Source organism: Protobothrops mucrosquamatus, unplaced genomic scaffold, assembly GCF_001527695.2.
Source record: "Protobothrops mucrosquamatus isolate PMUCROS unplaced genomic scaffold, P.Mucros_1.0 scaffold33, whole genome shotgun sequence".
In the NCBI taxonomy this organism is placed as follows: domain Eukaryota; kingdom Metazoa; phylum Chordata; class Lepidosauria; order Squamata; family Viperidae; genus Protobothrops; species Protobothrops mucrosquamatus.
Window position 1 is genome coordinate 1,121,031 of NW_015386417.1, and position 16,563 is coordinate 1,137,593.

At 32.9% G+C, this 16,563-nt stretch overlaps 1 protein-coding gene across 1 annotated transcript in view; it reads right to left on the bottom strand.

The window, feature by feature from the left end:
• ITGA8 (integrin subunit alpha 8) overlaps nt 1–16,563 on the bottom strand; it is a 129,903-nt gene that overhangs the window by 40,486 nt on the left and 72,854 nt on the right. The window contains exons 16-21 of the mRNA XM_015811185.1: nt 10,581–10,636; nt 7,383–7,537; nt 5,423–5,560; nt 4,882–4,949; nt 4,285–4,432; nt 775–867 (exon numbers count right to left, since the gene is read on the bottom strand). Coding sequence (XP_015666671.1) covers nt 775–867; nt 4,285–4,432; nt 4,882–4,949; nt 5,423–5,560; nt 7,383–7,537; nt 10,581–10,636 — 658 coding nt within the window. The remainder of the gene's footprint in view (nt 1–774; nt 868–4,284; nt 4,433–4,881; nt 4,950–5,422; nt 5,561–7,382; nt 7,538–10,580; nt 10,637–16,563) is intronic.

The window sequence follows — 16,563 nt, forward strand, 5'->3', positions numbered from 1 at the left end:
ATATATATATATATATATATATATATATATATATATATATATATATATATATGCATGCATGGGGTAACATCTGGAAACCCTGAAAGTTGTTTATAATAAAATGTTTTTAACTACATGGCAAATGCTTGTGAGAGTGCGGTAAACAAAACCATAATCTGATCCAATTATGATGCACCCTCATAATAAAAATACAAAACAAATGAAATCAGTAAATTGGAAAATAATCATGGTATTTGTGCTACTTTATATGATTCTACTCACTCATCTAGCAATATAGATATAAATACAAGTATTTTGAAAAATTGTAACAGTACAAATTAGCTTGTGTCCACGCAGAAATATGCTCAGTGATACTTTCATGTATATGATAGGGCTGACAATATAAATCTAAATCTGGAAAAAACCATCTATTGAATTCAGTGGTCCAGGCAACTATCCATCAGATGGCAATCTAAGTTTCAATAAAAACTATGGAACTTACATGTTTAAGCCCTCACATTTAATTAATCGTATGTGATCACTAGCAGATGACAACAACTTGATACATATAATTAATCATCAATCACCGTGGCTAGAATGTCCCTGGAGTCACAAATAAGCTCAGTATTATCTCTTTATATATACAGTAAAATGTTCAACTACAATTTCACTCCTACACATTTTTTAAAAAGCTACCATTCACTAACATAAGTTCTCCTAATTTTGATAGTTTCCCATTAATTCTCTAAACAGTTTAATTTGCTATAATTAATAATATTTTTGATTTTGCCTTACATTTGTTCCAGCTGCCATGGGATTTCCAAGATCACAGATCACTGTTCTAGTTTCATTTTCCATCTTATAATCACAGCTCAGCACACGTAGTGCCTGTAACCAAAGAACACCAACATGGAGTTGAAAGGTCAATCCAGAATGTATCCTGTTGGAAAAATGAATGGCCTTCAGATAGCAAGATTACTGCTGATTTCAAACAGCTGTACAGAAGTCTAAACATTCATTCATGAATGATAAAATTGACATTCAAAAAAGAACAAACTAGGTATAAATGAAACAGGGAGAGATCACCGGTATTATTTTCACTATATCTCAAGTATACTAGGTTGGAAAATGACATTAATAAAGCTATTTTGCCCTAATATTCTGATAGGAGAATTGGAATTCAGGATAACAATAGTACTTAGACTTATATACTGCTTCATGGTGGTTTACAGAGTGGTTTACTGCTCCAAGTGGTTTACAGAGTCAGCAATACAATATATTTTTCCTGAACTCAATATATTTTTGCTGATCTCTGTTTAAATTTTGGTAGTAATATTTATGTTAGCAAGCATACTGCCATAAAACAACATAAAATTAAAAACAAAATAATCCTATAAAATTTAAAAGGCAAAATTGCTGTAATCTTTAAAATGACATATATATGAAGATATAAGACTCAATGAGAAATTTGTTCAGCTTTTGTTTACAGTAGTGGAAATTTGCTTTAGTAATTTTCTGAAGCTAGATATGAATTTAAATGGAATTATACGTTAACATACAAACATAATGTATATTATAGGAAAAACGCTTGCAAAAATATGTGATAAGAGAAAGTACATGTAAAAATATTTGTATTAGGATAAAAAGGCTTAAAATGTACATTTGTTTTTATCTTAGCCTAATATAGGACATGGTTTGAAGAGATTAAAGTTGGAAAAGTGGTCCATGCCTATGTATAAATAGCACAACTCAAATTTAAAACACATGAACTCACAATTTTGAGGTACACCTCTAGTGCTAAATGTATTGTAAATGACTAGTACTATAACATCTAGACAATGGCTGATTAGTCGGGGCTACGTATGATTTATGTTTAGCTTAAGTACTGAAAAAAAAATCCAAAATAGCTTAATATGTTGAAGACTTTTATTTCCCTAGTATAAATCCAGTGCTAACTTTTTGTGTATTATCTTTGATCTTTGGATCAGCTATCTGAATGAACATAACGAAGCAGGGGATGATCAGCAGGAGAAGCATAGAAAGTTGTAAGACATTAGAAATTACATAAAAACAAAACACGTATTTTATCTTTTTTTAACACAATTCACTGAAGAAATAACATTTCAAAATGCATACAAAATGCTTTTAAAAATCATAATGTGATTGGAATGACTGCTATGCATGTTACTAAGCAATGTATCTTTTGCAATCTGATGGCTTCCAGATGTATTTATTATCATTCCCATCATTTACAAATGTTATGGCCAATAGGATAAGCTAATTATTCCAGATGAGGCAAAAAACCTGCTAGATATTTAAAAAGATATCTGTGTACCTGTACTAAAATACTATGATAAATGCTTCAGTTCTAACTAAACTAAGATATGATCTAACACTGTAGCTCATAATTAGATCCTCTGGAACAAACCTATGATATCAATATTGGTGCTGTTTTAAAGAAATCATGAATAAACTGAGAAGGAACTACAGCATTCTTAAAACAATCATCTGATAATATATTGTGCTCCCATTAAAAAAACTGTAGTTTGAAGTCATATCAAGTTATAGTGCATATGTTTTTGAAAAGAAAGACATGGTCTGTGAAAAGAAGAAAATAATTACAAACAGAATTGGCTGGGATTTTTATTGATCACATTGGCATATCTAGAAACAGTTCTAAAACCTACAATACCTGGGAAGCAAACTGTTTTGTTTGTTTTAATCGCAACACATGGCTTATTTTACAGCTCTGAACATATGGAAAGCCTTGTGAATTAACCTCAGAATAATCTGGAATTGTTTCAAGGGAAAACTGCTGAAAAGTATTGGGAAAAGTGATAACCTAGAAAAATTATTGGATGAACAGTTTTAATCTTTACATCTGGCAAAAAAAATTCATGACGATGATTAATCATTTATCAATCTGTGTTTCCAAAAATATCAATGCCCTGATTTTAAAAATTCAACAAGAAATCAATATTTGAGCTCTTGAAAGCTCCAAGCTCTTAAATTCTCATAGAATCAACAGGATTACCAGGAAGTACTGTACTTGGAAATTTATGGTTGTTTTGCAGAAAGCAAATACGTCCTCTCACTTACAGTCAGCTATCAAACTAAATGATTGGAGAGATTTTTTTTTAGCTCTGCCTGGAGCTACAGAAAACTAGAGCATGTTTACCAGCTTACCATATAGATAAAATATCTATTAAATGAATAATAAATAATCAAAATACATCCAACTGCATTAAGTCAGGATATTTTAAGAAATGGGTATACAAACACAAGATAAACTTTTTGTAACCTTAAAAGCAAACCATTTAATAGCATTATAGTAATTCCAATCCTGGTTGTGGTTAAATACATAAAGATTTAAAAATCCTGTTTGTTGTTAAATATATTAATTAAAGTTTGATTCAATCAAATAATATTTTCATAAAGTTATTTCCAACACAATAACAAAAAAAATCATTTTTAGAAAGGAAATTATCTGGGCACAACCTGTTTTCCTTTTTGGAGTATCATACTTTAAATTATTCAAAATAAAGTTCATGATGCATCAACTTTCAACAGTTTGCAGTCAGATAAAATGAAATATTAGTCTTACCCGGTGGTACATGCATGAATCGTTGGTGCATCTAAAGAATAGGATCTCATCTTAGTTTCAAAAGAAGAATCTCTTCTTTATATCTTTTAAGTAAAATGTACTACCTCCAGATCAGTTCATTGCTATACTTGCTACACTTGTTCTAAATAAAGCTATTGAGACATTTTCATAACCTATCTTCCCATAACTGCAACTATCTGATAAGGATTTTACTGAAATATATATTATTTATTTCAAAATCTGGGTCACATTTTAGGAACGTGTGAACCTTTAGCTCAGTTCAAAAATCAAATTCTGAAGTGATTTATTTGAATCATGTTTTCAAACCTAGTCTCTGAACTGAACTTCCAAAATAATTTTATACACTAAAACAGGTGTATTTGAATTAATGAGATGTTACATATTTTTATTCAACTGAACTGAATTTTCAAACTGGATTGATGATTGGAATCAATCATGCAAGTCAAATTGCAAATCTGAATCAACTAATTATTAAAATTAAATTCTACTATATACTGAATTGATATACTTCAGTTTATTTATTTATTATTTATACGCACTGCCCATCAAGTCTAGAGTTGTTAGGTTTCTCTCCACCCATCCCACACCTCCCCACCTCCAAATGCTATAATTTTGTGCAGATTTTGGTTACAAATTCTCCAGTGGAGACAAAAATAATTGGTATTTCTGTTGGCCATTACCTTGTTATTCCGCTCAACACCTGTGTAATCTGCTTCTGGGGGTATTGTTATATGCAGCTCGGCTTCATAGGCACCTTCTCCTTCATTTCTTGAATTGATTGTAAGCATGAGATAGTTTTCTTCCCCAATTACAATCTGATCCCTATCTCTACAAAAAAGTGTTACAATCCAATCCATTATTGTGAGAATAAGATATATGTTATAAGGTTAGAACTGCAGTTAGTTATGTTCCTGTAAGCATTCCTGTGACAAATTCTGAGTGAAAGTAAATACTATATAAACAGCTTGGCTCTAATGAAGCAAAATGTTTGCTTTTTTTGCTTAAATAAACAAAGTTTCAAGAAGCAAAATATACAGAAGGGATTTGGATTTTATAACTGCAAGAAACCTTTGATGCTGTACATTTGACAAATTGCAAAAAGTAAACTAAAGACTAAAGTTAGCTCTCAACATGCAGCACTTAAAATTGATTTCTAATTGCATGCATGCCCTTTCCAATTACTCTACTATTGTACTGTATACTTTCCCTCTACACATTTTTAATGAACACCTTTATTCCATTAAGTACAATACATATGTTTACTTGTTTCAACTTACGGCATAACGGAAAGTTTCAAGTCAGGAATGCACACGTTGTCTTCTCCACAATCCACAAGAATGTATGCCTAAATTGTCCAAAACATGCATTGCTCATGTTAGAGCTTTTTGGCAGGAATTCCAGCCATTTCCTTTCTTACTTTTTGTTTCTTTTGATAGCCATTATAAATATCTTCCCTCAAGATTTTGATCCTTCCAAACTCTGATCTTAATACAACAAGCCACACTCAGTTACTTATATATGTAAAGCCAGGTTATGTTCTGCATACTGGGTGTGTATACATATTTTTCCCATTCTGAGGCAAGGCAAATGCTCTCACATCTTGTTATTGTTAGTTAGAATGAAAACTCTACAAGAATGAGAACTCTTTGAAAATGCAGTTGGAGGAGGGTAACAAATTTAAGGTTAGTGTGGTTCAATTAACTCACCACAATGAACTAATTTGGCTCAAGTTGCTAAGGGAATGCTGAAACTGCTAAATAGACCATCTTATAGAAAAGACTTCACAATGTGATAGAATTTGCATGCAAAGACACATACCTCTTCCTCCATTCTGTTTTCTTGATAATAGTTCAATATTGGGCTCACAGCTAATGCATCAGAAAATGTGGATCCATCCAGTTTATAGTTCAAGCTAATATTGATTGGAGACAATTTATCTCTAAATTCAGTTTCATCCTATAGGAATTAAATTATAGGAATCTAAATGTTGATCTATACCAATCATCATTCTTTATGAATGCACAAAAGAAATATTTGATCTTTATTTCAATAATAAAATAATAAAATATTCCAGTCCTATGACTATTTAGATGTTAGGATGACTACTTCCATTGGAATGCACTTTTCATCACAAATAAATATGCATAGGCTCAGAGGCTAAGACATTTAAAAAGACAAAGAACAAATTATTAATTTATATTAAAGCTTCTATGACACTTTGCCTCCATATATATAAGAAATGGTTACCTAAATTTATTTCAAAAGTGATACAATGGTAAAATATTGGACTGGAGAAATCCAGATTCAAATCCACACTACATTATGAACCTCATCAGATCAACCATTATCTCTCAGAGGAACCTAGCTTGTGGGTTTCTGTGGAAAAAATGAGGGAGGGAGGGAGGGAGGGAGGGAGGGAGGAAGGAAGGAAGGAAGGAAGGAAGGAAGGAAGGAAGGAAGGAAGGAAGGAAAGAAAATTCTATGGCCTTCCATATAGTTCTGGATTGGTCAAGTAGATAGGGAACTGAGACTGAGCTCATTTCAGAACAAAACAAAACTTTCAACTACTCTGTTAAATATACAAACATTAAATGCACTTCAGCAAAGAACTCTGGAGATTCCACCAATCTAAAAGGCCCAACTGATTCTATATTTTCTATAACAAGTATATTTGTTTCTGTGCCTTTCTGAAAAGTTAATTGAAAAATCATCCTCCACATAAGCAACACCACAGAAACAGAATTGAATTCAGCTACTGAAATTGAATATATCTGATGTTCTTGCAACATCTGCAAACACTATTTATACATTTGGGTAATGTATATGTGAGTATTATTACTGTATTTGCATATATTTGATCTCAATTGGCACTAATATACTGTAGTCTATCTCATCAAATCTGATGTCGAATATATTCCATATATTTTGTGAATTTTAGATGTGTTTAAGTATTTTATATTAGCACATGAAAGCCATTTCAATATCTGATATTTCTCAATTGACATTTCACAATTCATATAGAAAGAATTTACTATTTAACAGTTCTGATAGCTGTTCTAATGTATCATAAGGTCAAGATACTAACTTTAGGGAAACAATTTTTGCACTGAAATTTGCTGTGATATTTCATTATGTGACTGCCTTGTCACAGAAAGTTTTGGGGACGTATACTAGAGTCTACACTGATATTAAATAGGGTTGTATTATATTTCATCACTGACAACTGTGAAGTGGTTGTGCATTTTCACGTGGTTTGCATTGTAAAAAATGTGATGGGCAATAGAAATAAGACAATATTTCATGAACTTCAAATATTGCATTGTAATTTGAACAATCAACAAGCAATCTTTTGAGAAAAAATTAAAAACCCAAAAATAATTTCTTTGATTTTCACCAAAATGTTGAACACTTAATAAAGGAGAAAATAATCTTTAATTTGTACGATTTAGATAGATTCAAATTTTTCTTAATGCTATATGTACAGTCCAAATAAGGTAAATGGGATCAATAATACACCTAATGTGTAACTCATTATTTTATCTCCCTCATTTGTTGAGTGTTTCAGTAAAGTACGGTTATCTTTTGACTATTATAAGTTTGAAGGAGAAAGCTATTATTATTCTAAAGCCATATAATTAAAATACATCAGATTTACAAAATCAATTACATTATTTTAATTTATTTTACCTGTCATTGTATACTCATCCATATTCAAACTAATTCCAGAATAACTATCCTGAAAGTATGATTTTCTTGACCAGCAAAGAACAAAACTTACTCTAAGATAAACCACAAAGTCCTTGCAAGTGAGCCAATTCTGTGTAGTTATCATGAAGGAGAAGACATGCTGTGACTGATGATAATCAAGGAAGAGAGTCCTCTTAACAGCTCCTTTGGTTTTTAGTGAATCTAACTGTAGTTCAGCTTTCAGAACTAAAGAACATTAGGAAACAAAATGTTGTAAAAGGCAAATACTGTCCTTCACATTCTGCTTTGATTTAAAAGAAAGCTGCTGTTTTTGTAGCTTCTATACATTCAGTGAATCAACTGTCTTTTTCTGTAAGTAGGATATCTAGGTATTTCTTATGCTATTATAAGGCAGAAAACAAGGATTATTGTGAATTCTTCACTGCCTTTTAACTATAAATTCACCACATCAAAACAAAAATGTACAATATTTCTACAATACTCTCCCAAGTAAAATGGTTCTAAATTTTACATTTTTGATAGAGCCAATGCTTTCACAGCAGAACTAATACCAGCTATTTATTCCCACAAAGATAGATGTTATTATCTCTATTTAATAATAGAGACATTTATTATTATTGTTGTTGATATTATTATTATTATTATTATTATTATTATATAATTATATAAAATCATTATCATTATTATTATTTCATAATAATGTATATTTCATGACATTATTTGAATGGCTAAATTCTATGCTGGGATAAGTGCTGGATTAAGTGGCAATAGCTGTCCTCATCCCACAGAGGCTCTGAGAAAATGAAGACAAAATTCAGGCAAACTGGGAAAATAAGATAATTGCTGCAATTGCCTTCATCCAGCACTTCTCTTCAGACTGAGAAATTAAAGAAATGCCCAAATTCAGAAAGTGCCACTACTCTTCCTCTCATAGCCACCTATTCTCTTGTGCTTTCTGGCTAAAGCCCCACATTAAATCTTCTATAATCTAGACCAAGATATTTCAACCTGTATTTCATGGAACCCTAAATTCTGTGAGAACTTGATGGGATTAAGAGAAAGATTTTAAAAAGTAAAAGTTCACTTGAATCCAGCCAATTTTCTATCACTATTGCTTTATCTTTTATGCAGGAGTTCAAGGTCTTTTTCTTTTTGTTTTTTTGTAATTAACAGGTTTTGTAGCCTGAAAAAGTTTGAAATCTTTATGGATAAGAATCTAGAGCAGTGTTTCTAAACCAGAGTGGCAAGCTAGAGTTGAAGTCCATACATCTTAAAGTTGCTGGGGATTCTTGTCCTTAAGGATTTCACAATTTTCTCTTTTGGCTCAAAACTGTATCATTATCTGAGAAATACTCAGTGTTGAATAAAAATTAAGTCACTCTCCTCGCAGCTCTCTTGCTGGTCTGAGGATACAGCCCTGCCCTGAGGATACAGCCCTCAATTTCAGAGTCATCACTTCTCCTGTCTGAGAAAATATATGGCTATATATACAGCTGGGTCATCTTGAAAATTCACAATCAACACTAGCAGGAATGGTACCATTGAAGCACCAAGCCCTGCCAATCTTTTTGAGTCCTTTGCTGAGTAGTATATATTATATCCACTTCCAGCTGTACTAGGAAAAGCAGCAATCTGAAGATCACCTAAATATGAGGGAAGATTATTTAAAATGGAATATGAACCACTTACTACTAAATAAATACTGGCTGTTAATTCATAATCATGTTTCATGGGCTTAGATTTTGTCTCATTACCTGGTTTCTTATAGCACAGCGACTGCAAAATATACACTTATTTATTTGTTCACTAATTTAGGATAGATGGCAGAACAGTTTACAAACAAAAAAGTAAAAACAAACAAAATCAACTAATCAAGACAATGAAAAAATTCAAACTAAGAAGAGCTAATAATGAGGACTCTGTCTGACGATCACCCAAAAACCTCAATCTCATATTAACCAGGCAACCCAATATTTTTGCAATATTTTGTATTGACTGCCAGTTGGCTAAAAGATGCAATTCAATATTCTCATCACCTTCAAAATCTTATATGGTTTGGGATGTGGATCAGTCCACTCAAGTGTGCTGAAAAGTGTGCTTGCTAAGATTCCCATTCTTTGTCAGGTATGTCCAGAAGAGAGTTGAAGGCCAGCATTCTCTGCAGAGGTTTCCCTCCTGTGATATACCCTCATCAAAATGTTAGACATACATTCCTTTTTAATATTTGGAAAACTATTAAAATATAGTTTTCCATTGTGCATTTGAAGACTGATGTAGAAATACTGTAGACAAAATGTCTGACTATGAAATGAATTCTCTTATTGAAGAATGCTACATGGTGCTATAATTATAATATACTATAGTAATTGTTTATATTTATGGTTTGATGTATTTAATACTTTTCTTTGATTGTTGCATTATTCTGTTTTTATATGTTGCTGTTTATAGTAAAATATTTAATGGACCCATTACGACATTTAAAAAGCAAGAATAAAATCTAATACAATGAAGATTTAATGTCTGCTGAAGTGGAAATTTTTAGCTTCTCATCTTAAATAATTCCAGTGAATATATCAACTGCCTCCTCCTTGACTGTTTATTCTTTTAAAGACTAGAGATAAGTCCTTAATAGAATAAATCGTTTATTTTCTTAAGGACAATTCAAATAAGAACTCTGAAGAAGATTTTAATAATTGAGAAGAAACAAATGAAATAAGGTTTCAAGGATAAGAGGTTTATCATTCACTTCATTTGTGTTCTTGAAATTAAAGGTCAAAGTAGTTATGATATTAATTGCATGTATTTGTCAAAGTGAAATCTTTTCTTAACATGGCAATAGCAACTTATGGAAGCAAATTTTTGGAAGAATTGTGTCAGAATCCTAAATTCTCCTGTCACCTGTTAAACTTCCAGCATGGTGGTTTCCATATGTGTTGGTTACAATTCCCACAACCTAGAATTTGTATGACCTTTAATTACATATAATGGAGAGTTATGGAATTTGAAGTTCTGGAGGACTCTGGGCTGAGGATGGTTGACTTAAAGCTTTTATCAGCAGCAGCAAAAAGTATGCTTGTTATTTGCATTCCTGGCATAAGCACCTAGTTTTAAGAATGTTAACATTTGACTATAAGAATGTTAAATTGTGCAGACCATAAATAGATCCTTAACTTTTAAAATATCACTCAATGTTCTCATGCAAAATTTCAAACTCCCCCCAAATCCTGCAACCTTCAGTGCCAACATGCAAATATTAAAAAAGACTTACCTATTTTATCTGAAAAACCTGGACTTTGAAAATCTGCACAAACTGTTACAGTAAAACTGTAAAGGAAAGGGGGAAACACTCTTATTGAAGTTCTAGTACACATTTAAACAAACCTTATTAACATGTGTTTTCTTTTGTCTTTTCCTTTATAAAACCTGCCATATAAAACATCCTGCTCAAATAGCGTTTTGATTATTCATTCATCCATGCTTAACTAAAAAAAACCTAATTCTGATTTTTTTTTCTAAATTATCTTCCTAGACAATATCATTAAATAATTATGTTTTTTAAACCAGGGATCTCTAGCTCTTAAATACCAAGACCTATGCCCAGTCGTCTAACAAAATCAAAATAATCAAAAAATGTAGAAATTTGGACATGGTTTCTCACAATTTTTAGTTAAATAACATTTACAGGAGCACAAATCACTGATGGATTTAACAAATCTATTTTACATATCCTAACTAAATGGCAGCTCATCCTTTTAGAGATATTATTCCTTACCATTAGGTCAATTTTTTTTAAAGATGCATATTGTGATTGGTTTGCTGTTTAATTGGTCTGTTGTAAACTTGGCCTTAGCTTCCAGGGATAATTATTACACTGCGGCATTAAATATTTTATATATCCCATTTATCTGGCTATTGCCTAGTCATTGTTATGATTGTTAAATCATAATCACATAAATCAAAAAGCATTTCAGTTATATGACTTTCTCCTGTATATAAATACAATATAAATTTTATAATAATAATATAAATTTTAATCAGCTTATATTCAAAGGGCTTTAAGAAATAACCACATATAGATGGTTAAATCATTATAGACCCCACCACCACTACTACAGATGAATGGAATACATACATTTTGTACCACAGAACTACAATTTACTGCTAATCAATATTGCAGTAATTTTATTTATATATCACATTTAGAAACTGTCCTTCTTCATAGAGAAACTCTGGGCAGTGTACAAGATCCATCATGTATGATTTGATCTCGAAGACAGTCTCTGTCAGTATATTCCAAACTGTGTAAATTAGCCAAAATTAGTAAAAATGTTTTTTCTTTGGGTAACATCATACAAACCCATTATCCAGTCACAACGTGGACATTTAAATAAAGACTTACTGATAAATGGTGAAAAGAAAAAAAAGAAAAAAAATCTTCAAAAAAAGGGGGGGAAACAGGGCCAGGAAACTATAGACCAATCAGCCTAACATCAATACCTGAGAAGATACTGGAAAAGATAATAAAAAAACAGATCTGCAAACACTAGAAACAAATAAAGTTATAACTACAAGCCAATATATATTTGTTAAAAGCAAATCATGGCTAACCACTTTTATTTCATTCTTTGACAAAGTGATTAAATTAGTAGACCAGCAAAATGCTGTGAACAGTGGTGGGATTCAAATATGTTAACAACCGGTTCTCTGTGTGGATGCTGCTTCTGGAAATCCGTTCTGTTGTCCGTTCTGGGCAACAAAAAATTAGCTATCGGTTTTGCCGAACTGGTGTAAACCGGCTGAATCCCACCACTGGCTGTGGACATAATATACTTAGACTTCAGCAAGGCATTCGACAAAATAGACCATAACATACTTCTTGGTAAGCTAAAAAAATGTGGGATAGACAGCATCATCACCAGATGGATTTATAACTGGCTGACAAACTATACTCAATTCTTAATGGCATTACATCTATATGGAGGAAAGTAAGTAGTGGTTCTGTCTTAGGCCCAGCAATCTTCAATATTTTCATACTATAAATGACTTAGATGAGGAAATAGAAGGGGAACTCATCAAATTTGTGAATGACACTAACAGGAATAGCCAACACCCCAGAAGACAAGCTCAGGATCCAAAAAGATCTTGACAGACTTGAACAATGGGCCCTATCTAACAAAATGAAATTTAATGTGGAGAAAAGCCAGGTTATTCACTTAGGCAGGAAAAACCAAGTACAAGTACACAAGTACACATTAGGTGAAACCTGGCTCAAAAACAGTAACTGTGAGAGGGATCTTTCTTAAATATGAGCCAGCAGTGTGTGGCAGCAGCAAAAAAGCTATCCTTGGTTGTATAAACAGAGGCATAGGATCAAAATCATGTGAAGTATTAGTACCGCTTTATAAAGCCTTAGTAAGACCACACCTGGAATACTGCATCTAGTTTTGGTCACATTACAAAAAAGATATTAAGACTTGGGGAAAAGTTCAGAGAAAAACAACTAGGATGACTAAAACATATGAAGAACAGTTGCAGGATTTGAGTATGGCTAGTCTAGAGAAAAGAAGCACTAGGGGTGACATGATAGCAGTATTCCAGTATTTGAAGGGCTGCCATAAAGAAGAGGGGGTCAACTTATTTTCCAAAGCACCAGAGGGCGGGACAAGAAACAATGGGTGGAAACTAATCAAGGAGAAAAGCAATCTGGAATTAAGGAGCCACTTCCTAACAGTGAGAAGAATTAACCAGTGGAACAGCTTGCCTTCAGAAATTTTGGGTGCTTCATCACTGGAGATTTTTAAGAAGAGGCTGGACAGCCACTTGCCTCAAATTGTATAGGGTCTTTTGCTTGAGCAAGGGGTTGGAGTAGAAGACTTCCAAGATCTCTTTCAGCTCTATTCTGATTAATTGAAAGGTCTTTCTTATAAGGGATTTTGGATAATGAAGGAAAAGATTTGGTAAGCACTGGTTTGAATGTTCAAAGCTATATAAGAAAAACAAAAGCCGTACACAGCATAATGTGTTAGCTTTTCTCAGTGAAGCTTTCTCTCAAAGGGTATAAATGGCTGGGAATTATCAGGGATACAAGTTTGGGGTGGCGGTTTTACAGAAATTACATATTTCTAATATAGCAGCAAAGTATTCCACATATTAAGTCTTCTTAGATGCCAGAATTGGGCAAAACTGTAGAATATATATAAGCACTTCACATTTACCCAATAATGTCATTACTATCATTACAATGCAAAAACTCTTATATTACTTAATTATAAAAATGGAGAATTGCAAAATATATAAAAAAGTACTTTCAGTAAATTATAGTATACAAATAGCTCATTTTTAGTTCTATGTTACCAACATTATTCAACCTGGAGTTCTGTAATTGTATTAAACTTCAATTTTCCTAATTTGTTAATAGCATGTGTTCACCGGAAATTATGCAGGTTTAATTCATACCACCTAGTAAGAGAATCATACATAACTAAAAACAAAATAAGTTGAAGTTAAAGTCAATCTCTGAGTGTAGTAAATAAGGCTTATCATCATTGACTCCAACAGTTTTTAGGAAGAGTTATTTTACACTTTCCCAAGAATTATCAAATTCTTCTGGCTCTTCTGAGAAATAATTACCGTAAGATGTTTCTTAAAATGATGGGTCAAAAAAGGAGTGAAAAAAAAACCTTGCACATGGCATAATTACATGTGACAATTATACCTAAGCATGTAAATTAGTCTGATCTACCTTAAAGAGCTGAGAGATTCAAGGAGCTAATTATCTCTTTTGAAGCCCTGAATGGCACAGAGATTTTCTCTCCCTGAAGGTATCTGTTCCACTAGATCTGATAGGGCATAGGTGTTTCAGGTCCTTATCTTAAATATATGCCACTTAGTGGGACCAAGAAAGCAGGTCCTCTCAGCAATCACTCTGCCTTTTGAAACATCATTCCCTTTGAAATCCATCAGATCCATGAGATCCAACTTTAAGGACTTGGTTTTTCCTACAAATATTGGGACAATGTGAGGTTGGAGCCCAGTAATGTTCCTTGTGCATATGTGGGGACATATGTGGAGATACTGTTGCTTGTGAGCTGCCCAGAGTTATGTTGCATAAGATATAAAAACAAAAAATATATATCTAACTTTGAATCAAATAAATAAACAAATAATCTATCAATCAATCCAATGATTTACAATAAAGCCACCAAATAATTCTAACTTAAAATTTAGGACTACTGTTTTGTGTATCTATAAACATCAGCACAAAACATTAGGCATAATTATCTTAAGTCTCATTACTTTCAATAAATCTATAGCATGGCAATATAAACTTATTGATACCTGCAATAGATTGTTCTATTTGTTTTCCTTTTTTTCAAGTACATGTAATTAGAATATGTTTTATATGTCAACCTGTAACATTGGATGTTCCTGCTCTGACAACTGATGGAAATTGCAACCATTTTTACGTTGCTTTTAACATGCTTTTTCTTCTGTTTAGAAATTAGGTGTTGAAAGGGGGATGCTTGAGCTCAGCTAGCCATAATAACAATAAAGCTCCATGGGAACTCAAGGACACAAACTGATAATGTTTTGGCAGGCTGAGGAGCTGGGGAGAAGCCCGGGCTAATTGAAGAATGTGATTTATGATTGCTTTGTGGGGTTGGGACTTGCAACTTGTTACTTTGTATCTGGGGGAAGGGAATCTAGGTTTTGGGTTCAACTATGTAGTGCCGATACTTTGTTTCCTGAATAAAATGTTCTCTAAGGAATAATTCTTGCCTTAAGGTTCTTTAATGGGTTTCATCTATCGGAACCATGACATTATCTATATGGATGTGTTTTGGATGAAGCATGTAACCCTTAGCATCAAAATGATCCTTCTGTTGATTGATGCCACATTTTGCTGATTTACAGATATTCCTGCAGAAATATTGAAGAGTTGGGACACAGAAAGTAATTCAAATGCAAGCCAGCCTAAGATTATAGAGGGGGAACATGGTGGTGCAGGGGCTCAGTGACACTGGAACAGCTGGCCAAAAATGATCTGCACTCCAATGGTTTGAGCCAGGCTCCTGAGATGAGTGAGCTCCCATCGCTTGATCCTCCTCCTGTCCATCCAGTAAATTGAAGGCATGCAATATTGCAAGTATACAAATGCATACCACTTTGATTAGAAAAAAAATAGCTGTGTTCATGTGTCGGAAAGCAGAAGTTGCAGTTGGATGCGAGGCATCGTGACACAAGGTGAGGCATAACTGGCGCAGGAGCCCAGAAGAGCCAGCAACCCAAGCACCACTAGTTAATTGATGTAAAGCTAGTTCACCCGCCACGGTGCATCAATGATGGATGTGCAACCATCAGACAGAATGAACTAGCAATCTAGGTTGTTCGGACTGCATTACATCAGAGTAGATTTTCCTGATATTGTAAACCATGTGCTAAATAAATTCTATAGAGACTAAGAGCCATGGTGGCACAATGGTTAGAATGCAGTACAGCAGGCTACTTCTGCCGACTGCCAGTTGTCAGCAGTTCAAGTCTCACTTTGACTCAGCCTTCTATCCTTCCGAGGTCAGTAAAATGAAGACCCAGATTGTTGGGGGCAATATGCTGACTCTGTAAACGGCTTAGAGAGAGCGGTAAAGCACTGTGAAGTGGTATATAAATCTAAGTGCTATTGCTATTGTTATCACTAACTTAACTTGAATTCAATATTCAGCTTACTACATCATCCAAATTTTAAATATTTTTTTATGATTTCTATGTATGTAAGAAAACAAAGTTCATACATTTTAGTAACAATTCCCCATCTGATTCAAAACAATATTTTCTTTATACTTGATACTATTTTTACATTATAATTCAAATCTTTAGATTTCTTGGCCTTTTTAATGGTTCATATGATTTTTCATTCATTTCATCTTGAAATGTCAATCAAAAGGCTTTTTGCACAAGTTGCACAGCTGGCTAAGAGATACAGAAACCTATCCCATGGTGTGGAGGAAATATTTGTCTCTTGGAGTTTCCCTAATAATTGTTTGCATATGTATAACTTTAGGTTATAACTACAGAAAAAAATTACAGAATAAAAAACTAGCAACTGTTCTTCAATCATTTGGGAAGACTGGGTTAATTTTTTATAGTAAGAGTTAAATCTCCAGGGCACTGTATTTTATAATGTAATAGTACACTATAGCCATCTATCAACTATTGTATTCATGTAACACTTCCACTGATACATCTATCAGAAA